Source organism: Lonchura striata, chromosome 11 (genome assembly GCF_046129695.1).
Source record: "Lonchura striata isolate bLonStr1 chromosome 11, bLonStr1.mat, whole genome shotgun sequence".
NCBI classification, from domain to species: Eukaryota; Metazoa; Chordata; class Aves; order Passeriformes; family Estrildidae; genus Lonchura; species Lonchura striata.
Window position 1 is genome coordinate 8,794,181 of NC_134613.1, and position 27,464 is coordinate 8,821,644.

Below are 27,464 nucleotides of genomic sequence, written 5' to 3' on the forward strand. Positions count from 1 at the left end.
GACACGAGGGAAGCGCAACTGGCTCAGACACCAACATCTCCAATGCTGAGCTGCTGAGCAGAGCAGTCACTGAAACTATTAATAGACTTCGCAAAAACTGCTATTTACATTTCAAAGTCCTTTTTTAACAAGTTGTTATTCCAACTGACTTGCAGATGAAAAGTTCCTGTGCACATTTTTCCCCAAACCTGATTTTGTGGCAGCAAAGGAACACCCATAGACTGTGTTGGTATAAAGAGGAGTCTGAAACGCAGGGACCGAGCTGTGGCTTTCCGTGCTCTGCTCTTCTGGCACCAAGGGCATCCATCTGCAGGGAAAGGGAATGTGCAGAGCTCAGTGGCTGGGGCTGGATCTTTGTGCTGACATCAGGAGGGGCCAAGAGTGCCATGGGCCAGAGTGCTCCAACACTGGGGCTGCTTCAGTGCAGCTCCAACTTTGTGCTTGATCAGGAGGGGTGGCTCTGCCTTGGCCCATTAAGTCACATGAAATAATGCTTGTAAACATGTGTGCAATAGAAAGCATGTGGCCTGGGCTGGCTTGCATAAGGCTTGAACGTATACACGTGTACCAAGGATACATCCACCTCCTCCTTCCTGGTGGAAAAATTATAGCCAGCTCCGTGCCTCTGGCAAAAGAGTGGGAATAGAACAACAGAATAGTGTTCTCCTTTTAATAAAGGAGAGAAAAAGCCTAGAAATAAACTGTAGATACTTACAGAAGGCTCCTATAATTGAGGCTTCCCCATGTGTCTTATAGTGATGTGAAAGCCCAAGGACCACCAAAAGCTTACAAAACTCACAAGTAAATGACAGCACCGTAGAACAAAAAATCCTCACTTGACCTTCATTGTCAATTCACTCCCAAGTCTCAGATACCTGTGTTTCTGAGCTCTGGACAAGTTTACATTAGTTTTTAACGTTTGTGCCAAGGTTTCTTCTTTTACCTACTGCTGATGTTTTCTTGGGTTTCTTTTTAAATGCACTCTACTGTATCTCTGGTTTGTCAAGTGTAAGTGCTTTTAAGGGCCTGGATGCAGGCATTTTTGCTCTACTGGAAATTTGGCTTCAAGCTGTAACTTAGCTGATATATTGTACACTAAAATGTATTGAGCAGCTGTGTCTCTAGGGAAAATCTGGAAAAGGAAAAAGGCCAGTATTTTCTCCATTATAATACTAAAAATAATCCTCAGCTTGACAAGGCCATTCTTAATAAAATATGCCGAAGTGGCAATTTAGAATCAGCGTGTGAGTGTGTATATATATATAATATCTCAGCTAAAGGAAAACATATGGATCCTTGAGGTTATTGGGACATGTTGGTTTCACATATTGTTTAGGCTGACTTGTAGAATCTCAGTGGTGGCAGAGGGTTTCATGCAGGTCATGTGTGAGCGTGTCATTCAGTGTAACTAGAAAAGTATTTGGAGAACTGAAATTTTCAGGGACTGATGCGGAACCTTGAGCACTCACTGGTCAGCTCAATCCCTAATCCTGTTTTTCTGGTGAATGGCATTGCACTTGGAGTTTAGTGGTGAACACTAGAGTGACAGGCTCCACTGACAGTGCTCCCAGAACTGGAAATGAATCTATCTACTTACCCAAGAGTTGGTTTCTCTAGAGGGATAGTTGTGATGTAGGAATGGTAGACATTTCCATGGTATTGCAGGCTGAATTATTATTATAGGGTGAAATGCATTCAATTGGAAGTCAATATGTGCAATACTTTCAGTCTCAGTGACAATCACCTGTTGACAAACGTGAAAAAAGTGGTTTAAAGTTCAGTCATATAGAAACAAAGACCAGGAAGAAAGGATAAGAAATTATGTACAGGAAAACAGGATTAAAGACAGCATCTTCAGGTTTGTTTGTTTGTTTGTTTGTTTTTTAATATTCTATGTTTCCCTAGTAAAGCTTTAATAAAACGAGTGTAATCAACCAAGACTGGTGCCTTTCTGCTAAGATTGAGCAGGGGCTTTGTCTCAGTGTTTTGCCATGTTTCTGTCTGCAGTTTGTATGGAGCTACATGAGACTTGTCATGCAGAAGTCCTTCCTTTGTTTGCTTCACCAAGTATCTGTGCATGTGCTGGGGGACTCCAGCATGAAATCTTTGAGTAAATAACAAATTGGTAAAAGTCCAGCTTTAATTAAAAGGTGCCCAGCCTTTCCAAGGAGCTATTTTCTTTGCAGCACTGTTAATTAATCCATTATGTAAAACTAAAATAGTGTGCTCACTGCTCTCAAATGCCTCTTTAGAATGACTACATCTATGCAGAATCCTTGTGAAGTAGGTATTACACACACAGCAGCTTGTGTTTGGGCAGTCTGTGGCAAAAGCATGAAACGGACTTCAAAGCAAACAGCTGCAGAGTGGTTTATGACATGCACCTCTCTGGAGCAGACAATGAAGTTGTTGCTGTGCGTAATCTCCTAGCTCCAGCTTTCTTTGGAGATGGGGTTACTCAGGAAAGAAATCATACATAAAACGTGTTTTAGCTTTTCCCCTCCTTAAGAGTCCAAATCCTGCACAGAGTTGAACAAAACCTGGGCTGTCAGTATCAAACTAACTCACACAATAGCAGCAATAGGTGCCAGCAGCACCAGTGCAGTGACCATCCCTCTGTCCTGGGCACTAGTGAGGCACCTCAGGTGCTGTGTCTAGTTTTGGGCCCTTCATGACAAGCAACACAGAGGGGCTGGAGTGTGTCCAGAGAGGGGCAGCAGAGCAGGGCAAGGGTCTGGAGCACACGTCTGCACAAGCACTGGTTTTAAGTCTGATAAGAAGCAGTTGAAGGTGTTGAGGTTATTTAATCTGGAGAAGAGGAGGCTCAGGTGTGACCTTCTTGTTTTCTACAACTCCCTGGTAGGAAGGTGGAGCCAGGTGGCAGTCAGGCTCTTCTCCCATGGAGTCAGGAACAGGACAAAAGGAAATGGCCTCGTGTTATGACAGTTGTGACAAGTTTCAGTTGGGTGTTAGGAAAAAGATCTTCACTGAAAGGGTGGGCAGGCATTGGATTAGGCTGTCCATGGAAGTGGTGGAATCACAGTCCCTGGAAGTGCTTAGAAATGTATGTGGATGTGGCACTTGGGGTTTAGTGGTTAACACAGTGGCGCTGGGATAATGTTTGCACTTGATGATCTTAGAGGTCTTTTCCAATCTTAATGATTCTGTGAGTCTGTAAAAAATGTAATAAGAAATTTTTCTTTGTAGGAGAAACTGTTCAGCATCGTGCTGTTTATTTTTAAACACATACACACACTGGTGAGGCTGAACATCAGAGCCTGCCACTGTCACTCCAGAGAGCAGAACAGGGTGGTAGCTGTTCAGTCCTCCCTATTTTGGAGAACTATGCCAACCCAGGAAAGATAGGAAATCAAGGTCTATAATTAGTTTTATCTCATTGGAAAGAGCTGGTGTACCATATGTAATATGGGATCTGTAAAATCAGTGAATAAAATGTGTAATTCCTTTATGTGTTACAATGCTTTTTTAATGAACTGTTTCTTGTTTATTTCTAGGAGAGGAAAATAAACAACAAAACCTTTAGTCTTAACTTCCTTTAGTTGACTGTAGAGCACTTGAACTTCTTTTCTGCTAAGTACACTACCTTTCTGAGTCTTTATTTGCTCCATCAGTTAACAGCTCCTTGACTTGTGTTTTGCCATGGCATGGCAGGGCTTTTTCAGGAGGAGTCAGCAGAGCAATGCCACATACTCGTGTCCTCGGCAGAAGAACTGTCTGATCGACCGGACCAGCCGGAACCGCTGCCAGCACTGTCGCCTACAGAAATGCCTTGCCGTGGGGATGTCTCGGGATGGTAAGCGCTGCTAGCTCGGGGCCTGGCTGCCAAAAACTAACACAACGTGTGCTGTGATGGATGGTCAACCAAAAACCATAGCATTTATATGCCAGTTGTGCATTGGGCTGATAGCTGAGATCATCACATGAGTTTCAGATGTTGCTTCATATTTTTCTGTTATATGCTGTATGTTTTTAGATGCTGCTATATACTTAAATATATATAAATATATATAAATCAGGGCATGTACAAAGTTCTTGGATTTATCTTTTTTCCTACTTGCCTATTATGGTTCCCAGCTAAGAGCTTCGTCTCTGGGTCTCTGGTCATTCCTTGAAGATGCTGTTTTTTAGTCTCATGTTAATACTTCCTCTATATATTCATTCCAAATTAAGTGACCTCCTGTAGTTGCAAGTGGTACTGCCTGGTGCATGGGTACAAATCAGAGCTGCTTCCCAGTAGCAACTGAAGTTAAATATGTGTATAATAAATAATGGAAAAAAATGCAAAGAAAAAAATAATGCAGTGTTTTTTTCAAAGATAGAATTCTGAAGAAAAGATGTTCCAGTGCTGTTAAATATTAAGCTCAAAATTGCAGCCCGAGTACTGATGAAAGCCTTCCTCTGCCAAACAGTTGCTTATGTAATTCAGTCAGAACTGGCTTTGCAGCTGAGACTTGCACGCCTCCCCCACAGATGGAATGGAGCTGCCACCACTTACCCATTTGAAGATCTGACTCAGTCTTTTCCCCTGCCACAGTGACAGCAGCACTGCATGTTCTACAAATACATACACATTACTCTAGGTACATGAGGCCTGATCAAGGAGATTGTTCCCAGATTACATTTACTTCTTGAATTACATTGTCTTTATTTTTTTTTATTGGCCATGAGATTAAAAACCTGAAACAGTTGATCATGTAATGACTAGTTCCTCCAACATGTTTGCTTTCCTGTAGAAAAGCAGAAGGCAGTAGTCGCCTTTCTAAAGGATGAAGCTTTTAGAGCTGTTACAGATCTTTGAAATCCCATGCTGCATCCTTGGGAATTCCCTGGAGCTATAACCCAGTTGCTGCTGTCTTACAGCTAATGCTCCCCAAAGTTGTAGTTATGTTGTGGAGACACACACATGCACTTGTGCGCACACTCACACTGGTTTAACAATTACTCATCTACTTAACCTTTTTGCCTGCCACAGAGGCGCTGAGGGCAGGCTGGGTGGTTCTTCTCACGTACTTTAGTCCCAGTCTCAGTAAAGCTTGCTGTTGATACACTGAGACAAACCCCACATTGAACTCCACAGCATGAATGTACAGCTGGTTGGAACTGCACAGTTGTCTCAGGCCAGTGTGTTCTGGTTTAGCTTCTACTTTCCTAGGTAGGGTTTGAATGCTGAAGAGATGCATCGGTCATCCTCAGCAGACATACAAGAGAAAATCTTTCCAGTACAGAAGTGGAAAGTCAATGAATTAAGCTAAACCAGTGACTTCTGATGGTCCATTTCAGTGGCATGTCAAGACAGTCTGTTAAAAAGTAGGTGCTGCAGCTGTGTAGCTGTAACTGAGAACTGGTTCTTAGGTCTGCCCATCCTGCAGGTTTGGGGTTTGTTCTGTATCCTTTCCTATAATGTTGAAAGACTCACGATGAAAAGGCGGTGGTGGATGTGTAGAGATGTAATCTTTTGTGTGTCTGTATTTCAGCTGTAAAGTTTGGTCGAATGTCAAAAAAGCAGAGGGACAGCCTGTACGCCGAGGTGCAGAAACACCGAATGCAGCAGCAGCAGCGGGATCACCAGCAGCAGCCAGGAGAGGCAGAACCACTCACACCAACATACAATATCACCACCAATGGGTTAACAGAGCTACATGATGACCTCAGTAATTACATTGATGGGCATACCCCTGAAGGTAGCAAAGCAGACTCTGCAGTTAGCAGCTTCTACTTAGACATACAGCCTTCTCCAGATCAGTCGGGTCTTGATATTAATGGAATCAAACCAGAACCAATATGTGACTACACACCAGCATCGGGCTTCTTCCCTTATTGTTCTTTTACAAATGGGGAGACCTCTCCAACTGTGTCCATGGCAGAATTAGGTAATGAGAGAGAAAAGCTTCCATTGTAATTGTCTTAACAGTACCCTTTGGATTAAAGTGGCACATGTAGCCAGGTGATAGTGAGAATGCTGCTTCAGTAGAGCCGTGGGCATGGATGGGCATTCTTGTGTGAAGTGCACAGTAGATACCCTGATCTCAGGGCACACGGGGAACTCCTTGCTGCTCTGGACTAAAGCTCCCAGGGGACTGGGTTGATCAGTGTTGCTTTTGCTTTCAGTCTTTGCAATAGAACTCTTGGAATTAAGAAGCTAATTTTTAGTGTTGAGAAAACAGACTGGGCATTTCTTTATTTGCAGATAATTTTTAAACCATTTATCTCATTTTTCATTACGTCAATACTGTTACTCCTAACAAAAAGTGATGATGCTGATTTCCTTCTGCTCTTTACCTGAGAAAAGCACTGGGCTAATCTTAGGGCAGTTCTTGTGACTTACAGAAGAGGATCTAGCCACAGATACTGAAGGACATTTTTGACTGTAGCAAGTTTTGATAATTTCTCTAAGTCTTATAATAACTGCATTAATTAGCACATTTTACTTTAAACTTTTCCCTTAATGATTACACTAGTCCTGAGTTCCACAAGTATGACTTGTCAACAGCTGAAACTGGAGTTTAGAGTGTGCTGTGTGAACTGGTTATAAACAAAGTGGAACAGGACATTAAAGAAGTGGTTTCATGATTCCATTACTTATGTAAGCAGCCAGGCATTTAAAATGTATTCTTAAAACTTGCTGAAGCAACATTTTTTTCTAATTATTTTATTATGAAAACCGAAAAACAGTTCAAAAATCAGGTATTCCACATTAAAATTTTGTGTGGTTTATTTTATATTCTTTTGAGAAATTTTGCAGAGAGGAAGTCACAAGAAGCTTGCTTTTTAAAGTCGTTATGTTGCAGAATGCTGTTCTCTACAATTTGTCCTGACAGCCAAAATATTCTGTCTGGCATCAGTTCAAATAATTTCAGATAGGTAAAAAGGAAAAGAGAATGTCAGGACAAAGGCAACACTACCAGCTTTGTCTCAGTGAAATGATTGCCACTTTTCTCATAGAAGGTATTAAAAAAGAGCTACATTAAACTCGCAGGGAAAAAAAAAAATAGGGTTTTTCCTTTGTAGGCCCAGTGTTGAGCTTGGAACACTGGCCTAATGAAGTTTGTCCTGTTGCTTACCTTTATTTACATAGTGCTTCATTTAAACTCTGCACAGCATGATTTGGGTGCCCAGCATTAACATTACTGAACAATGTTTGAAGAATGTTTGTCTGCCAGACGAAGGTTTCAATTTAGAAAGGTGTGGCTGTTCAATGAAAATATTTAGGTGTGTACAGTCCCGAAGTGAGGTGGAGGTTTGTGAATAACATGGGAATATTTCACCTCCTGCATCCTGCCAAGGGCACCAGGATCGTGCTGTCAGCTGCTGCTACCGAGAACAAGTGTTTTAACTACACGCTTGTTAAACAAAAAAAAAAAGTTCTGAAATACATCAAAGCTATGGTGACAAAGTATAAATTATGTTGTGTTCTACCTTACTGATTGCCCAGGCGGCACATATAATCTGCTTTTATTTCATCTATATGTTAAGGACTTTTCAGGTAATATCTTAATCAAACTACTGACAGACATTGGTCCAGCAGTTCCATTTCTGAAGAGCTGGGTTTGATCATTACCAAACAAAGCCAGTTTCACAGAAGACCCAGTACTGCAGTCCCTCAGAATATCTCCATGTTGTAGTGACCACCATTCCTTTTTGGTTTGAGCCTTCATTTTCAGTGGCCAAACAAAGCAGAATTGTGTGAGCCAAGTCCCCAGGCCTCTACTTGTCACATGCTAAAATAGGAGAACATGCCCACCTGAATGGTTAGGGTAGGAAAAAGGTGGTTAAATAAAAGTAGAACTTGGGGATGTAAATTCTATTCAGGCCTTTGAAAGTGTTCCTAGATACTTATGCAAACAGATTTTATTAATAACTATAAATCTGTCTTATGCATCTTTTAATCAAGTATAGCAGCAGAAAATAATTTTATTTGGAATTAAAACATTGTATGGAAATTTTAAATCATATGCAGTAAACTAGATGACTACTCTAAAGCTGAAGGAAAACAACCCCTAGTGTTAGGGATTTTTTAGTATGTTATCTTAATCATCTGGATTATCTAACAGATGTATATTCCTGATATTTTTAAAATTATATTACAATAGGAGAAAGAAAAAGACACTTTTCCCTCCCAGGCGGCCTCGTGGAAGCAGAGTCCTGCTTGAGAGAACGCTAGACAGGTGGTAGCTGTAGTGCCCTGCTGGAAAGCGTTGGCACTGGCGGCTGTGCCTGGCTGGCAGTGCTGTTCTGTGCTGTCCCTGACAGTGTCCTGCGCTCAGCGCGGCCTTGTCCCGGGGCAGCTGTGTGCCCTCGCTCGAGGGGTCCGTCGCCCCGCTTCTTCGCCCAGTTTCCTGCGGCTGCAGCCATGGGGAGCCCGGCCCGGGGCGCGGCTGTCGCCGCCTTGCCGCTGGTCCCCAACTCTGGGTCACCGGCGCCCTCTGCCGGCGGCTGCGGGCGCGGCCGCGGTAAATGGGCGTTAAATGGCTGCGCTCCCGAAGGCCGCTCCCAGGAAACTCAAACCAAAGCGGTTTTCTCTCAGCTCTCCCTCTCCCCTCCCCGTGTTGCAGCTGAAATATACGAGCTTTTCTCGTGTCTGAAGGTTTAGCTTTGCATTTCTAACGTGTCGCTTTCTGCTCTTTCTTTTAGAACATCTTGCACAGAATATTTCCAAGTCACACATGGAAACTTGCCAGTACTTGAGAGAGGAGTTACAGCAGATAACATGGCAAACTTTTCTGCAGGAAGAAATTGAGAACTATCAGAACAAGGTATAAAAGCATGCCAAGATACGGCATGGTTTCTTTATAGCATGGTATTTCCATAACACACTGCAAAATTCACTTTTTCACTGCTTTCTCCTTACTATCAGGAATGTGTATTTCTGTGTGTTTTAAAAAAAATAATACACTAGAATCAGAAGCAGCCAGATGGTCAGAATATAATTTGCATTTTACAGGTATAGGAAAAGGCAAAGACATTCTCCTAAAATCTGTCTGTGATAAAGAAGGATAGGAAATAATGAGAATTTTTTCAATCCTAATTGGCATGTTATTTTTTTCTCGTAAATTGTAACATCCTGGATCAACAACAACCAAAGCTAAAGCCACCAAGTTTGTGATGTTACATGCTGTGTTTCTGTTTGAGTTTATAAACACAGAGCTTCATCAGATTTCCAGCCTTCTGGGGTCACTGTAATCCTGATTCATGCTCCAGTTGTCCCTCAGTGTTTGGGTTTTACCTGTGGAGCAGCAGCACAGTGCTGCTGTGCCACCAGGGTATTGTAAGATCTAATCAATGTTATTCCCAACATGCCTTCCATCCGCAAGCTGCTACCAATTGGCTACTTTTGGAAAATGGCCTTGGGAAGCACTGCTGAAGCACACTGTTCTTTGAACATATTTTTCATTTCCGCTGAAAAATATTTAACCTTTCAGAGTATAATTTTTTCTACTTTAGGTGATTTCATTCTGCATTATTATCAACACTGGAAAAACTCACTACTTGCACGCCTCCTTTGTGTTATTGTCAAGATGATCTTCATATATGGACATCTTTGTATGTATGCTTTTGAAGATGAGCTAGGTTGATAATTTGCATTCAGTACAAAATAGAGAAGGACATAGGAAAAATATGATTATATGATGCCTTTCTGGGGTAAATTGGCATTTTATTTTCATACAGTGAATAAAGTTCCCACTGAAATGACCAAAATCATTACACTTTGACATTTTTGGCTTACGATAAAAGTACTCCAAGCTGGATCTCTTCTGATATGACTGAAGAAGTCTTCCATGGTTGCATTGTCACTCATCCACATGAGGCTCTGGTTTTGAGGTCAATTCCCCGTGTCTTGTAAGCAGACTGTAGCCAGGAGTGTTGGAAAGAACTCCATTTTGTTGTTTGGTTTTCTTTAGCTCCGTTTTGCTTTCTGACAGTGAGCTTTCCAAAGCTTGGTTAGTAATTTTGGAATTTCTCTTCTCTCTCAAACAGCAAAGGGAGGTAATGTGGCAGTTGTGCGCAGTCAAAATAACAGAAGCTATACAGTATGTAGTGGAATTTGCCAAACGCATTGATGGCTTTATGGAACTGTGTCAAAATGATCAAATTGTGCTTTTAAAAGCAGGTATGTGGGTCAGCTTTAAGGTCTGCTTCTATTAATTTTGTCTGAGAAAGGTGTTACATGTTACATACGGTGGTTGCATACACATATATTCATATTCAGTACAATGATCATTTAAAATTAAATAATGGAAAACCTTGCAGATTTTCTGTCTTTGAAGTAATATCATCTTAGTTATTCTGGGGAAAAGGAGTTCAAGTCTATTAAATTTTCTTTATGGATAAAGGGAGGAGTGAGTGTGTTAAGATGTAAAAAAATGGATTTTTTTTTTTTAATTGGTAATAGTGAAAATTTCAAGGTAAAAATCCAAATTGTTCTATGCAAGATACTGTAGGAGTAATTCAGGTTACAAATACTGAGCCAAATTGTTAAGACTTGGTGAACATATCTGTAAATGAGCTGCTTTGGCTTCAGAGACTTCATTACTCTAAAAAAATCACTGGAGTTTATTAGCATTAACTAAGTTGCTGTAGCAAAAACTTCTAAAGGGGTTTATGGGAATTCTTGTAATTCTACCAGCAAACCAAACTATGCTCTGTTATACCACAGCAACTTACTGCTCTACTAAACTGACAATGAATGCAGAGCATTGTTTTTAAATCCTCACTTGCTCTTTGCAACTGAAGGCTCTCCCTTCCTTAGTCAAACATCCGTTGTTTCTGTTTTAGGGTCTTTAGAGGTTGTGTTCATCAGAATGTGCCGTGCCTTTGACTCCCAGAACAACACAGTCTACTTTGATGGCAAGTATGCTAGCCCAGAGGTTTTCAAGTCCTTAGGTAAGGAAATGTGAACTGTTGTGTCTTTAACAAAACAAAACAAAACAAAACAAAACAAAAAAAAAAAAAAAAAAAAAAACAAACAAAAAAAACCAAAACAAAACAGAATAAAAATAATAAGGTGGGAAAGCAAGGGAAAACAGCTGCTTTGAAAAATCAGTCTATAGTATTCAAATAAAAGAGTTGTGGAGCTCAGGCTGCTGTTTTGTAAGCTGCCATGCTGGCTCCATTTGAGGCCAAGCTGATTTCAGGAGGTAAAACAGCTTAACTCTGTGCAGTAAAGGATGTTGGTGCTGAAGTTCAGCATTTTGATTAGAGTAGAGCTGTTTGGACTCACTTGTTGAGAAGCCCATATCTAATATAACATTTCATATATCCTGTTGTAAAAGGCAGCAGATTTTAAGCTAATTTAGGATATATTGATGTTACTGCTTCGAAGACATTAATGGTGTTTTAAAATCTGCCAAGTCCGGTTATTTGCTGGTAAAATACTGTTAATAATTTTTTAAAATTAAACTACATAGAATTTTGATTTTTTTTCCCCATGTGTTTTTGCTGATTTTAAAAGGATCTATTCACTGGGTGTAGGTTTGGGCTGTAAGCCACTTTGGAGGCAATAAAAATACATAAGTGGAGAATGCTGGACAATTACTGAAGTATTCTCTGCCTTTCTAAAACAAGGTACCTCTCAAGGTACAAGGTCAGAGCACAAATAGTTCTGGGTTCTAAGGAAATACAACTTGGATCTGTTACCAGCTGTATCCAGAAGTTTAGGCTGGAGAGGCTGTGGAAAATCCTCTTCTCTGAGGTTGTGATGCTCTTCAGAGCAGGGCTCACTTCAGACTGTACCTGCATGTGTGACAGCAGCAGTAACCTGAATAACACCTGTGTGAGCAAGAGAATGGATGCAAGGAGACAGAGTTCCTCTTCTGCATGAACTATATTCAGTCAGACCTTGGCTTCTCCCTTTGCTTCCTGCATGTCCCTTGTGTGCCTCTCTCTTCCCTCACTCTGTGTGCTCAATAATCTTAAAATCAAAACTTCTTCAGTCCACTGACATGGCAAAGTTCCATTTAGAACAGAAACAAAGAGCAATTTTGAGTTTGAAAATAAATTACTTGAGATTTATTCATATTTACCCCATGAGAACCCAATGTAGAAAAGATACAGTGTGCAAAACTTTCAGAATCTTGGCTGCCAGGATGTGGGAGCTGGGAACTTATGGGAGTGGAGTAATACCCTCAAGGATGAGTGAGATCTCAGTGCCATCACTTCACAGTCCTTAAGGAGAAGATCACCCAATGAAGTGTTTTACATCTCTTTCTCATCTCCATCAGAATAAATCAATAACTCCATAGCACTGATGAAGTTTCAAACAATGTAACAAGAGTTTACCTTCTTTCTGGCAGGTTGTGAAGACTTCATTAGCTTTGTGTTTGAATTTGGAAAAAGTTTATGTTCTATGCACCTGACAGAAGATGAGATAGCTTTGTTTTCTGCGTTTGTTTTAATGTCAGCAGGTAAGAGATGAAGATTTCCTCTAGATTTATTTGGTAGGGGTTGTTTTTATTTTGAGACCTTCTTAATGATAATGTTACAGCTCTCATTGTGGAACTCGCTACCTTTTTGAGTATCTCCTCACCAAATTTTTTATTTTAATAAACACATTAAAACTATGAATTTGGGAACCAGTTTGTTAAATTGAAAATCCTAATCTAAGCCCTTATTTTCCACATTTTCCCTTTATTGAGGACTCAGCTTCTTTGCAAAGGCTTAAATGCATTTGAGTGAGACTCATGAGCCAATCCTGGTGAGACAGGCAGTTCTGAACTCCCAACAGTCAGCTTTCCATGTGTATGAGCTTGCAGCTGCAGCACAACATAACATTTCCAGCATTGCCATTTTAGTGTGACTGGAGACACTGAAAATTGTGGTTCAAGACATCCAAGTTACCCCAAAAGTCAGCCTGGGTCTGCCATGCCTGTGGCTAAAATAAGTTATTAATCACAGGTGAGTGTGCACATTGTCCTTCAGGTCCTGGAAAGGCTTCTTAGGTCAGGTGGAAAAAGGTACTGGGGCAGAAAGTCAGTTTGTGCCTGGCCTGACACCTGAGGAAGGAAACTGTGAGTTCAGACTGCAGCATAGTGGACTTAGGAGCGGTGATGGAAACTTCTGTTAGCAGTAGTGGGTTTATTGAGTCTATCATAAATATGTTCTCATACTGTTGGCCAGGCAGGAAGTGTGTTAGCCCTGTGTTTTAGCAAGCTACAGAACCCTGCAGTTCTGTCACACCAGGAAGGTGGCAGCTAATTAACCACCAGGTGGTGGCTGTTTTTCTGCCAGGAGGTTCAGCTGCTTTTTTTTTTTAATAGCTGAATCTTTACATCTGATTTTTCTGTCAGTCACTGTAAGATCTGTAAGTTCTGTAAGATCCTAGCAAGAAGATCCTCTCCAACTAGTTGTTCATTATATGATCTATTCGTTTCCCAGTAAAACATTGCTGGCCTTATTTAACACCCTGCATTTTACAGATTTTCTTAGCAAATGAATAATAGGTCTTACTCAGATGCATTGCATTCTCCTAAATAAGGGTTTTATAAAAGTAACTTTAAGTGCATGTAATAAATATATTTCAAATCCTATTAATTTTGAAGCCCATTTTCTATATGAAAGTATATCACAACTGGAAAGAAGGTTGCAAACAGGAAAAAGGAATGTGTAACAGACTTAGTACTTCCTGATGCGCTGTGATCCATGTGTGCATTACTAGAGGTCTTAACTCCATTTATATTCAGATCGCTCATGGCTTCAGGAGAAAGTAAAAATTGAAAAACTCCAACAGAAGATCCAGCTAGCACTTCAGCACGTCCTACAGAAGAACCACCGAGAAGATGGAATTCTAACAAAGGTAAGTAATCCTGTGCCATGTCACAGGATTGTGAAAGGGTGGCTTCATCTGAACACTGCCCTGATTATTCGGTTGAACCTAGTTACTTAAACCTAGAAGAGGTGAAATGATGATGTTCTAGGAAACAAGGTTGATAATGGTCTGAAAGGGAGTATTTGTATGTGAAACTTGATGAAAAGTGATGAAGGTTTTTATGATAGTTCTCCTCACAGCACTCCTGCCACACAGAGTACCATTTCAGTGCTACAACATGCATGCCTTAGTATTTGTGGAGTATCAGCCTGCATGATAGTTAAGTTGTTATAACATGCAACACACAAAATAAACTTCTTTTTCAGACTTCTGTAAGAAGTTCTCTACACAGCCTTTTTTTCTCAGTTCTTCCAAATAATAATGGCTAGGAAAAAGAGGCACTACCGTATCTTCATGTAATTACTCAGACACGGGAAACTGGTGTGATGTTACAAGTAAATTTGAAGAACTGGGGAAATATAGGCACTTTACTTTTAGCTTGCAGAGGTGGCTCCTTTTCCTCTGCACAGCCAGAGCTTATGCTTCGTTTCGCATCACAGAATTACTTGCAATAGAAGCAGGATGGTCCAACCTGGGCTCTGCAGATTTTCTTAATTTCAAATCCTAGCTCATGTAATTTTCTCTCAGTGTACACTTTGGATACCTTTGTCAGAAAAAAGAGTCTTCCATATGCTTTGATACAAATACTTTACTCAGTAACTTGAGGGAGTACCCTCATATTTTTAAAGTACATATTTTTGACCTTAATTTGAATTAAGGTAAATAAGTCTAATCTATTGCACTGCCAGTTCCCTCCATAATATTCAGAATGGGTTTAAAAGCATTTGGGATTGCCTTCTTCCAAGAGGATCATTTTTTGAGTGAAGATTCAGCCCTGAAATACTTGTTTTTCAATCCAGCAAGGAAACCTAATGCCACATTTTCCTAAGAACTTAAAAAAGATTATTTCACAAATAATCTTGTGTCCGTTACTTAAATACTTCCAGCAAATACCTATGACTGTGCATCTGAAATTTCCTTGTTAAGTTAATAATTTGGTTTGGGAGAGCTTTAATCCTTACAGCAAGATTGGGAGGCCTGGTTCCATGTATGACCATGTGACTTGTGTTCATTTTTTTACAGTTAATATGCAAAGTGTCTACTTTAAGAGCACTGTGTGGACGACATACAGAAAAGCTTATGGCATTTAAAGCAATATACCCAGACATTGTGCGACTTCATTTTCCTCCACTTTACAAGGAGTTGTTCACTTCAGAGTTTGAGCCAGCAATGCAGATTGATGGGTAAACGTTGTCACCTAAGCACTTCTAGAATGTCTGAAGTACAAACATTAAAACAAAAGAAAGAAAAAAAAAAAAAGGAAAAAAAAAGAAAGAAAACCAAGACACTTTATATGGCCCTGCACAGACCTAGGGAGCCAACACACTGCACATCTCTTGGCAGTCGGGGTCAGGCGAAGGATGGGAAACAATGAAACAAAGTTGAACTTGTTTTTCTCATGCATATGATTTCCATTATGCCTACAAATATGGACCCTTTTTCTGTCTCAACTTCTCAATCTTTGACCTCTGTTTACACAGACTGAGGGTACTAATGTCAGAAGGTTGTTTTCTCCTGTAGTTCACTGCCCAGACTTTTGACAGAACAATCAATTTGTTGGTCAGAACAGAGTCCACCTAGTAATCAGCGACTGGTGTGCATTGCAGAGATTTCAGCATCAGTTTGCACAACTTGCTCATTGTTTCATGAAGGACGATTTTTTTTCACCTACCACTGTTTGCCAGTAGACAGAACGGCATGAAAAGGGTCCATAGCAATAGCAACAATAGCATTATAATATATTACAGGGTAAATGGGCATGAAGACTATATATAGCAAAAGAGATATTGTTTATATATTGTTTTAATTAATATAAAATGTAGTTACTGGTATAGCTTTTCTTGTTGAATTGATAAGGCACTTTCATTTTGCACCTTTTTCTTTAAATTAAATGCTAGCGTGTTCATTGTTGTGTTGCATGTGCACCAGAAATTCAAGTTTAACTGAAAAAGGTTTGGCAGGTACTGGTACATTGGGAGGTATTTATGCTGCTGTTTTCCATGTTACTTTTAAAGAGAGGCTGGTCATATCCTGAAATGGTTAGAGATTTTTTTAAAGAGTTGAAAATAATGACAATTTTCTACATTAAAATAATCTTTTCAGAAGTTAAATTCAAAGGTACTTTTATTTTCAAGTCTTTCAAACCTGAATGTTTCAAAGTCAAAAGCCTCATTTTCAAAGTTTCTGAATTTCCAATGTCAGAGTTGAACTAATTAATTACAGATCATTTACAAATTAGTAACACAGAATCTTTGAAAATTGGGCTATTAAATAGTGTATTCCTGCCCACCATAAATCCAGGTTTGAAAGTATTTATTCAATTCTGTATCTACAGTAAAAGTACGTGTGTATGACATGCTTGTGGAAAAGTAATTTTTACATGTAATATTACATACTTTTGTACTCCATATCGTAAACAATGCCTTCAAATGCCAAGGTGTAGCCTATCAAAATCCATAGGTTTGTGTTTGACTTCAGTGAGGTGAGACACACTGACCCCTGTTGTTCCAGCAGCCAGCAGTTCAGTTTCAGGGAGCTGAGCATAGAAGTCTGTTCTCTCCTTGTTTAAAAAGATGCACTTTAAAGTTGATCAGATGGGGACAGACAAGAAAGGAAAGGCACACTGTTGCTAAAAAACATTAGTTTGTACTCAGTACTAGCCTGGAAATCATTAATATGAGAAACCTGCATTCTGTAATTCTGATTCCTGTGTTGCATAACCAACCAATAAGCTGAATCTTGCAGTGTTATTAATTACCATTCGCTTCAGGAAGAATTCTATCTCTGAGCAAAGCTGGCAGTAAATGTAGTTCTGAAGGAAGCAGATTCACATAAACAACATCACAAACTGTGGCTGTTTGAGCCAGAGGTGTATAATTGGGTTTGGATGAGATGAAGATGTATTAACTGGATGCCCTATAGGCCATCACAAATTGAGTTTTGATGAAGTACCTAAGAAAAAGCTGGGAACATCAAAAAATGAAAAAGAATGAGACAGAATGTGCCCTATTGCTCTAACTTCCTAGGGTAAACAATCTCTTATATATGTTACAGTTGCTGAGAAGTAACAAGTCAATAGATGCACACCAAAACCTAAGTATTTTAAAAGGAAATTCAGATCAGCGGGTTCTTATTAGCAAACTACAGGTTTATTCTATGATTTGAACATGTTTCCTTTGGGGTCAAATAGAAACATTTATTTATGACACTTATTATAGATGTTCCAGTCTAGCACATCAGGAAAGGTTACAGCTATCACTCATCTAGGTTTTGAAAGGAGGGCGAGAGCAGAGCATCACATTCCTCCTCAGAGCAGTGTGCCACGGCGCGTGGGAGGGGAACACCTGCAGCGCTGTGAGCACTGGGATGGAGGCAGGAGAGGGCTTTTGGAAAAAGTCCATTGAGCTGTCTTTTTCCTGCTCCATCCTGCCTGCTCCTGAAGAGGTGGCTCACAGCCCAGCACATGCTCTCTCCACTCCCACTGTAACACTTTTCCTAGGATCATTGTTTACTTTATTGGAGTAACTGGCATGATATGGTACTTGCATTCTAATGTGTATTCCTATTTTTGAAGCACCTCTTTAAACTAACAAATGTTTTCTGAATGTGACCAGCCTTAGGTGCTAGTCCTGTAAAGATCAACTAAACTTAATCTCAGTGTCAACTAATGAATAGTGAAGTAAGACCTTACTTTTTCAGAAAGTGAGATACACCTCCTACTTCTGACAATGTAGACTACCAGGCAAAATATGGGGATTAGTTTTCAGTCACGTCCTGTTCTTACCTTTTCATGATGAATATTAGTATTTTACCAGGTATCTAGATGCCAGTGGTTTTGTTTGGAATCTGTTTAGCATATTTGCATTCATAAATCATTGACAATATGAGTCTTGGAGCATTTACTAATAAAATACATACCAATAAAAAGGTTCCAAATAGGACCTTAGCTGAGACTGATCTTCCAGGCCAGAAAGTACTGTTGTTTTTGTTTGTGGGAGCTCATGTGTACTGGGACCTTGTTAAATCAGGCTGAACGTACACAGCCCAAGTAACTCTGCTTTCCTGGTCACAGTTGACAGCCACCTGGCAATAGAGTGTAATTTTTGGGTTGCCCTTCATGGAGAGAAAAAACAGCAGACGCACTGATGAGACATCTGTTGCCAAGGAGGTTTTTATGCAAGGGGACTCAGAATAACACCAGAGTGGCTGATCGGAGATGGCCATGTAAGAATCTAGCACAGCAGAGGAAATGCCCTCTGCAAAAGCCCTGGGACTGTGGCCTGGTATCAGATGATCAACCAGTTAAAAACCACTGGAGGTCAGTGGATATTGACATGAATATTTTCATCATCTGCCCAGTTCACTACAAATAAAAACACTAGGATAGCTGAACATGATATTTTAAGTTTGGATGACCTAGTCCTTAGAGTCTGCAAAGTTATTTTCCTTGGGAGTTACATCTATCCCTACCAATGTTTTCTGGCTTTTTAGGAAGAGCTACTAGACTATACTGTCATATGAACCACCCTAATATGTGTCATCACCTCCAGCATTGTTTGATGTATGGAATTAGGTGAAAAGGGAGGCTGTTTTTAAGTTTGGTTGTTCTTTATTAGCTTATCTTAGTATGAATACCAAGATATCTGTCTATGTGCACCTGTATGTGTGTGAGAGAGTCCATTGTGTGCACACATGAGTGTATGCGTGGGATGCGTGAGTGGCTGCTTCTAGGCTGTTAAGTGTCAATGGAATAAAGAAAATGTATTCAAAATACTTAAGTCAAAAATAGAAGGTGGTAAAAAGATTTATTCTATACAAAGCCTTGTCTGGACCACTTTAGAGAGACTTCTATTTTTTTAACCCTTCTATAAATGTTTGATGGCACTTGAAATATTCCTGCAATAAAATGTGATTTGTGTAAACATTAAAAAAAAAGATTTTGTAATGTGAAACAATGAAAGAAAGTAATGTAATTTTTCTAAAAAACAAAAAAAAACCACAAACGAACGAACTTTGTATTATTTTCTTGATGGAATTTGTCTATTTGTCTTTGGAAAACTTTTTATTTCATTGAATGTGCCATAGTAGAGGTGCGTTTTTCTTTTTCTTTCTTGTTTTTTATTTTTACATTTTAGATTAAAGGAATAGCTGTGTTCCGACATTCCAAAATGCAAGATGACATAGCAGTCATGATTAAAAGGTTTGATTAGTAAGCTTCAATCATTGTTGCTTTTTTTGCACATGTTCTTCATTCCTCTACAGTGCAATATGTACATAGAGCACTTGCGGGTGTAACCTTGATCCCTCAGGGAAAAATACATATTTGTACAGGATTTTTTCTTTTGCCTTTTTTCTTTTCTTTCCTTTTGTTCTTTTTTTTTTTTTTTTTTTTTTTTTTTTTGCTAAGGAATGTCGATTGAATCACTTGTCTGTTGTTGAGGGGCAGCCAGATAATAATCCTAAACCACTGTCACAAAATATTGATTGTTTAAATTTTGTGCCCTTTTATTATTTAAAAAAGAAAAATAAAAGTTATTTTCTGACAGTTCTTTGTGCTGATTGGTGAAAAAAAGGGTAAATAGATTAAGCACCTTATGATTGACTTAACTGTGAATGACAATCCATCTCGTTATCAACAAGAGAAGCCCTATCATTTTGGAGCTGGGGTTATAAGTCAGAAACTAATGTGCTCAGGGATCTTCTAAAACTTTTCAACAGGGTGGCCAGTACTGCTGGTGGAACAAAATACTTTTTAAAAAAATATGCTAGTATTTCTTCCCTTCCCCCTGCCCCCAGGCACAAGAGAACTGGATTTTTTTTTTTAACTAAATGCTCTATGCGTGCCTCATTCTCTTCCTCGTTCTTGCAGTAGAGCTGCTTTTTGGTTCATATTGTGATTAAAACAGAAGTACTCCAAATCGTGCAAAGATTTTGCAATTATATTTTAGAAAATAAATGCTGACTCACTAAATAAGTGACTGAAGTTAATTTCAATACCCTCTGAACATTTTTATAATGATAGGACAACTTTTCCAGCTGAAATTCAGTGTTCTGCAATAGGAAGCGGCTTTTTAGTATTTAAATTATTATCAAAGAAAATGAATCAGTTCATGAGAATACAGAAAGAATGAAAAGGTCATGGTTAGTTCTCATCAGCCAAGTCACACAGAAAAGAGCACACATCTGCAGGAATACAAGAACAACACTTCAAATGTTGTCTGTCGTTATTGCAGATGTTCCATGGTAAAGCCAAAACCTAACTGGAAAGAAACATTGAGGCTGAATAAATTTTCATAACTAGTACATCAAATACAGCAATTCCAAGTGATTTTACAATGGCACCAAACCCAGCAATGTTTAGAAGTCTCCCAGTGCCAAACTATAGAATGCTTGAAGCCTGTCCCAATTAGCTTTGTTTTATGGCTTCACATTCTTCTGAAAATGCAAGTAAACTACGAATAAAATGAGCAAGACTGCAACACCTTGGTTACATTGGAAAGAGAGTGAATTTGATTTCTCCATCCAATGTGTCTGCTTGGAGAAAGCCCCAGTTTTCTGGTATTTTTGAGGGGTTTTTTTCCCACGGGTATACAGCTACCAGCCTCCCTATTTATTAATAAAGAGGAAAACCATACTTACAGTTTCACAAGCTGACAGCTGAGTTTAGCTTGGAATGGCTTCCCAAGGCAGACTAGTGCTTAGCAAGTGTGATAGTTGGTGTTCTGGCATCTTCAGCAGGAGAGAATTCCTACTGCTGATTGACAGCAGACCCTGTTCTTTACACACTTGCACATCAATTAAACACTCTTAGAACAGACAACCAATAAGATGTTTCAACTGTGTAGTGGGATGATCCAAGCATTACAGTATCTTTTTTTGGATTGGCATAGACAATCCCCAGTCTGTACTTGATGAACAAAACAAGTTAAACAGTGTAAGCTGTGCAAGTAACATGTATTTTTTCCCTAGACATTCCTAAACTCCTCCATATAGACAAATCCATTAATATAAATGCCAGAAACAGCACTTACTACACAGTATCCAAACATAATAAGCAATTTTCTCTTGAGTATGGAATTCTACCTGTGCTAGCTGATTCAGATTGCACAGAACATCTTTATTTTTCCTAGCTGGAGAAACATAACTATTAGAATTATTTTTAATTATTAATACTAATATTTATCACCTTTAAAGTTACATCCATTAATATATTTGAATATTAGCCTCTTTCTGTTTAAATATTTCTGTCAGTTAATCATATGGTGGAAATGAGGGCAGATGCATACAGATACCAAATACAACAGCAAAAAGTAAAGTTTTAAAATGTAAATGAGTATTTATTTTAAAACCTTGCAGTATGTGCTTTAATTCTAGTACTGTGATAATGGCTTGCTACATAATGCTAAGTCACTGGACTTGAGGAGAAAAATACGTAACATAATATACAGTCTTTCTCTGGAACTTTATTCAGGTAGTAAATAGAATTTTAACATCTAAACAGAAGCTGTATTCTACCTTTTCCATCTATAATGTTGCTGTTTGTACTTTTTTTTATTTTGCCTTTATCATTGGTAGAATATAGCAATAACTTTATAGCAATAAGTAGGCTATCCAAATAAGAAACAAAACATGATAAAGGCTTCAGATCAATACTCATAGGCTCACTTCTGCCACAATATTCACTTGTATGTCTTCCCTCATAACCTTATCATTTCTTTGAGCTGAACTCCACAATCAAGTTGTTCAACTTGATGTGTGACATCACACTTTGTTAACATCTGCATGTTTTCAGTGTTCACATGTCCTATGTATACTTGTGTTCCTATGTTAGTGTTTCTCAAGGTTTCTGAAAGCACAATCTCTATGAGCTATATTTCTGCACAGGGCTCTCTGTGTTGGAATTGACTTAGGTTTCCTGGGGCAGGGAGTGTGAATCAGCTGGAATGACTGGTAGCATTTCCCAGCTGAAGGATCCAAGCTGCTGCAGGTACTTGGGAACTCTCCGGCTGCTGCAAATGCGAAGTGCAGCCCGCAGCCGGCTCTTGCAGCTCCTGCAGGCCGTGGGGCTGAGCTGCAGCTCCCGAGTTCCCTGCCCAGCGCGCTCCTGTAGCCAGCACGAGCACGTGCTCCGCGCTGGAGAGCCTGCACTTGACAAGGAACCGAGCTGGGTGTGCCCGGCCGGGTGTTTGGATCGTGACCTAAACACTTGGGCATCATCCAAACAACCCCTTGTGACTTTCGGTTTGAGAAACACTACCCTGAATTACCCCACAAAGTCTTAATGTAGATGCACAAACTTTACAGGAACTTGCAATCTGTAATGCTATCTATATCTAATGCAGAGAATTCATAAGCAATACAGTGAATTTTATTTCACAAAAAGGCATACGTACTGTACACCTTTTTAAATCCAAAATGTTCCTCATTTCTACATTGATTTAGAAACAAGGTACAGAACAGTGGTCACTATTTAAAGTATTAGGACATTAACTGGCTGCTTCTTTATATGTAACTGTATTGTCTGCCTGCTCCTTTTCTGGAGATGTGTTTTTGTATTGGATGTTTGGGCCAATGGGAGGCTTCAAGCTACAATGTATTTTCCCAGATTAAATATATTTAACATATGACAAACCCCAGACAAGGCTTTTTAAAATGTATAAAGAACTGCAGTGTTAGGTGGTTTATTTGCAAACTGTTTTCAATGTTGTCCATTTTTATGGCACCTTTAACAATATTCTTGTTTCCAAAGTACAAAAAAAAAAAAAAGGTTAAAAATATTCTAGCCATAACTGAATGTCAAGCAATAAAAACAAATGACTTTTTGTGCATAGATTTAAAAGAAATACAAGTTTTAGACATCTGCATGTAAATGCAAATCTCTTGTTTACTGCTTTCTTAAACTTGAGCAACTGATTCCTTATTTTACTACTAATTTAAGGACTTGTAATGGCCTGTAAACATTTTATCTTGCTCTATTCTTTCAACTCTAACTTTGTCTCTGCTTTGGAGTCATAATACTTAATGTTGTTCTGCTCACCTCTATACAGTTAACTTTTTGCTTTCATTCTGTATAGATAAAATTATACTATAAACAGCCTACACAGTGCAAATATTTATCTGTTTATCAAATACCACATTATGCTGTATAATATCTGTTTTACTATATAATCTATTTTAGACATAGCTGTTTAGAACTAGAGTGTGCTATTTTTGTGTTTTTCTGATGTGTGGTGCTAGATAAGTTACTTTTGTGAACAAAAACAAACAAACCCCTTTTATTCCTAGACAATACCACCTTTGGGTCTTGTTAATTTCACTGAGTATAACTATATATAAATATATATATTTGTGTATATATATATATACACCAACATATGCCCAACAAGTACCTGTATCAGAGTACAAGATTTGGGACATGGTTTTCTCTTTAAATGCATAGTGTCATTATATAAATTATTCTATAGTATATTTAATAAGGAGAAAATTACTTCACCGGTACAGATACTTGATATCAAATGTAGAATTTTTTTCTACATTATTAACATTATTAATTATTAATGTTATTAAAATTGTTCTGTCCAGCTTGTTATCTTTTGGTTACTAAAACAGTCTGCCTGTATTGTATTAAAAATAAGAAAAACATCTAATCTGCCAGTATAAAATAATTACAAAATGCCGTCTGTCTGAAAGGGAGGTAGCTATTTGGCTTGTTGGGAGAATTCTATCCTGTTGTTACATTGGAAGTTTATAGATGTTATTCTGCTGGGTGCCTTCCTCCCTCCTCACTTTAAATAGGATCTGTACACGCCCAGACTGCGGATGTTACTGGGCCATGCCTACACACTTAACTCCAGATACTGTAAATAGGAATGTTCTGTAAATCTGCCGTGATGGATGGCTAAATTCAGTCCCTGGATATGCTTTATACATCCTGCATACATATCCAAGGACAGTCAGTAGCAACTAAAGTTAATTAAGAAGTGGAATTTGCAACGTTTTGTCAGGTATGGGGGTTTTGTTTTTATTTTTTCATGTATACCTTAATTTACATAGTCTTATACCCTTCAAAATATTCCTATCCCCCTGTTCCTTTCATTCTAGATATTTTCATGTTCATTCTTAAAAACTGATGGATATCAAATATCTAACTAAGGAGGTAATTAACCTTTTAAATATTTATTAGAATTTTTCTGTAATATTACTGAATTTATAAGATCTTTAGCAAAGATTTTTGAGCAATTTATTAATAACAATGTTTCTGTTTACTGCACTTTTTGATAATAGAAGGTAGTGAATTTTAAAGCCATGGTTCTTGGCTTCCATGCACTGCTTTTATACCCTCAATCCAAGGAATATATATATATAAATAATTTTTTTTAAACAGCAAACATACTGTTGACCTAAAAACAAAAACAAACTTTACTGCACCATGGGTATATTTTCGTAAGTGGAATGTTTAACTGCAAACACTATCAGGACAATTATAAAAACCTCTTGAATCTACAATCTTATTTAAATATAAGCCATGACAATTTTGTTTTCCCTTCTTGATTTAAGTCACCTTTTGATATTTTCAAAGAGAGAAGGACTCACTCTTAAATTTGTACGTACCAACCTATAGGTAATGCCAGGAACACATTCTCCCTGTTGTTTTAAGAGTTTGATATATTTATGCAAAACCATTTGGTTAACATTTATCCTCCCTCTTTACTAAATGTTCAACATACCAACGCCAGAACAAATGCTGATTACAAATATACATCAGATTGAAGATGAAGCACACAGACTTAAAAACCTCGTTGAGTGATATGCTCAAATTTCTGTAAATACACACAAGTTTAATGCAATTATACTGTACATGTAAATATGTGCTGTCTGTTATGTGTACAGTATGTATAAATTCCTTTTCTAGCCACAATAAAATGTAAGCCATCAAGAGGATGTGGTATTGTACTAAACCTTTGCTAATGATCTTTACCCAGTCACTTCACTTCTCCCTTCCATAGACCTTTCCAACTCACGATAGCCTGCTTATATTCAAGTTTGTTATTTTCCTCGGTCCCGAAAAAAGTATTTTGATTCATTTTGTAAATATGACTGTAAAAATAAGAGATTTAATGTTGTCTTTTAAATACTCCAATTTTCATTCTAATATGAATGTTGTTATATTGTACTTAGAAACCGTACCTTTAATATTACATTACCTTTATTAAGTGCATTGAACACATCGATTTTAGATGTGCTTTATGTACTCTTATCCTGTAATAAAACTTCAGCTTCTAATGGAAAAATCTGTCTTAATTTTTTTGTCAGTATCATCTTCCTCATTTTTCTGAATTATAGTTTATTAGGTTTATTCCTTAAGGAATGCACTGATGCAAAATTAGACTACACATATATTAGAGCTGGTTGAGCACATACGCTGTGCTTTGTCAGCAGCAGGGAAATGAGATGACCCCCAGACACCTCTTAGGCTCCCCTTTTGGCCAACGAGAGCTTTAAACCTCCTCAGAATGAACGTGGATTAACGTAGCTTCCCTCTGTTTGAAGGTGCCTTGTTTGAAACCACAGTTCATTGCATCAAGTGCAAAATACAAGCAATTTGGCACAAAACCCTCCCAGTGAGCACTCCCAGCAGAAACACTCCTTTAGGTGAGATCTAAATGAGGATTTGGTTATTAAAATTGAAGTTTTAATACAATTTAGACATCAAAAGTCAAAGGTGCCACTCCCCTCTGCTGTGCTAACTTTGGGAATACCTGAATGTGTCAGCAGCATGCTCGGTCTTAAGACTTCAGGCATGTGAAATTCTCCTTCTGCACCTACTCAGAAATGCCTCAAGTCTTGACAGAGCTTTTAACAGCTTAGTATTCATATGCCTGACCATGATCCAGAATTAGATTCTAGCATTCATCTTTGAAGCACTGTATCTGGAAGCAGCCTTCACCTACAGATCAACTCTACAAAAAAAGTAGTGTAAGTGATAACTCCTAGAATGGGAGCACTAAGCAGTGCCATGTGTTCTACAGCAGCTCCATGTCTACAGCAGAAAAGACACTGAAAAACAGATTTCATTTTCTTATCCTCAGGACATGATCCTGCCCAGTTTTCCCAGACACGGGAGAGTTCCTAACCATCAACATAGAGGTTAGGGAACAGCTTTGTAAAAAACTGTATAGTTCTATCTAAAACCCAGGAACTTTTCTGAAGTGAGACAAACTGAAGACTCCCTCATGTGCCTGCCCATAAGAAAACTATTAGGAAAGCTGAACTGTACATGAGGAGGTGGTGGGTTTGACCTCTGATTATTTCACAGAACCACAAAACTGCTGAGGGTGACACAGACTTCAGAGGTCACAAGCAAGGTGTCCTCAAACTGGTTGCCCATGACCATGTCTAGCTTTTGAATATTTCCAAGGATGGTGACCTGTTTTGTCACCCTCACAATGGAAACCTATTTCCTGATGTTCATGTGTGTGTCATGGAAGTACAAAGATCACCAGTAAGGAGTAGCAGTATTTTATTAAAAAAAAAAAAACAAGAACAACCAACCAACCAACCAACCAACCAACCAGATACTGCAGGTTTTAGAGAAATTTAGCCTGAAGTAGGATTTAAGCTGCTACATTCACCAAGCTTTCTCATAATTCAGAATTGTTAGCATACCTGGGTTGGGAACTCAGATCACTCCTTCCAAGGGCAGCTGGGTTCTGGGTAGATCTATCCTGGGAGAGAACACCCTTCTGCTTCTCTAAGATAAATCAAGAGGGCAGAATTAAAATCACTATCCTTAAAACTGATCTGTAAGCAAGCTGAAGACTCCCTTGTTTGGTGGGTTTGGAAATGAGTCTGAATCGTCCCTGGGTTTTCCCAGAGATTTGTGTAATGGTGCCCCACTCTTATCACATGACACCAGGGACACGCTCTGGCCTCATCATTCCCCCATCCTTAGAGCAGTGACCGGCATCACCTTGTCATCTAACATCACAAGTAAGTGAGTTTCCATCACCCAGACTATGGGTTCTGAGAATACCCGAATTCCAAATTTTACCCCACCGGGAAGCCTGCCTATCCATTAAAAAAGATTTTGCGGCGCTGCTCACGAGAAGTGAACCAGAGAAACTGAACACCTAAAGAGAGGAAGGAAGCTGCTGAACGTAGCTTCCTCTATGGGACACCTCACCTCCAACCCCTCAATAACAGGCTGCCCCCCTACCTCTGCACACCCAGAGCGGGAGGAGCCACCCGGTATACCCACCCTCTACCTAGGGCCCCACCTCTGAAACACCCGGGGAGGGGAGGGATGTGCCGCCCAAGACCTCCACCTCCCGGCCAGACCACGCCCTGGAACACGCACTACACAGCTCCGCGCCATCATACGCCCCGCCCGCCACAAAATGGCGACCGCACTCTGAGGCAGTACTCCAGCCCGTGTCTCTATTGGCTGGCTCAGAACACCTGACCCATGCGCCGAGCGCTGATTGGCCAGTGCCCTGAGGCGGGCTCGCACGGCGCTGAGACG

At 39.2% G+C, this 27,464-nt stretch overlaps 1 protein-coding gene and 1 long non-coding RNA gene across 6 annotated transcripts in view; one reads left to right on the forward strand and one right to left on the reverse strand.

Moving 5' to 3' along the window:
* RORA (RAR related orphan receptor A) overlaps positions 1 to 25,233 on the forward strand; it is a 356,074-nt gene extending 330,841 nt beyond the window's left edge. For all 5 annotated transcript variants that reach the window (XM_021554229.3, XM_021554230.3, XM_021554231.3 and 2 more), the window contains 8 exons: positions 3,673 to 3,814; positions 5,496 to 5,891; positions 8,653 to 8,774; positions 9,997 to 10,129; positions 10,795 to 10,902; positions 12,312 to 12,422; positions 13,698 to 13,810; positions 14,966 to 25,233. In XM_021554229.3, the coding sequence (XP_021409904.1) occupies positions 3,673 to 3,814; positions 5,496 to 5,891; positions 8,653 to 8,774; positions 9,997 to 10,129; positions 10,795 to 10,902; positions 12,312 to 12,422; positions 13,698 to 13,810; positions 14,966 to 15,130 (1,290 nt within the window). In that variant the 3' untranslated portion in view covers positions 15,131 to 25,233. The remainder of the gene's footprint in view (positions 1 to 3,672; positions 3,815 to 5,495; positions 5,892 to 8,652; positions 8,775 to 9,996; positions 10,130 to 10,794; positions 10,903 to 12,311; positions 12,423 to 13,697; positions 13,811 to 14,965) is intronic.
* LOC110483953 (uncharacterized) lies at positions 199 to 27,332 on the reverse strand. The gene is made up of 4 exons (XR_013340657.1): positions 27,300 to 27,332; positions 26,609 to 26,693; positions 1,598 to 1,744; positions 199 to 307 (listed from the first exon to the last, which is right to left on the reverse strand). It is a non-coding gene; the product is annotated as an uncharacterized LOC110483953 (long non-coding RNA).
* Between the last annotated feature and the right edge of the window lie 132 nt (positions 27,333 to 27,464).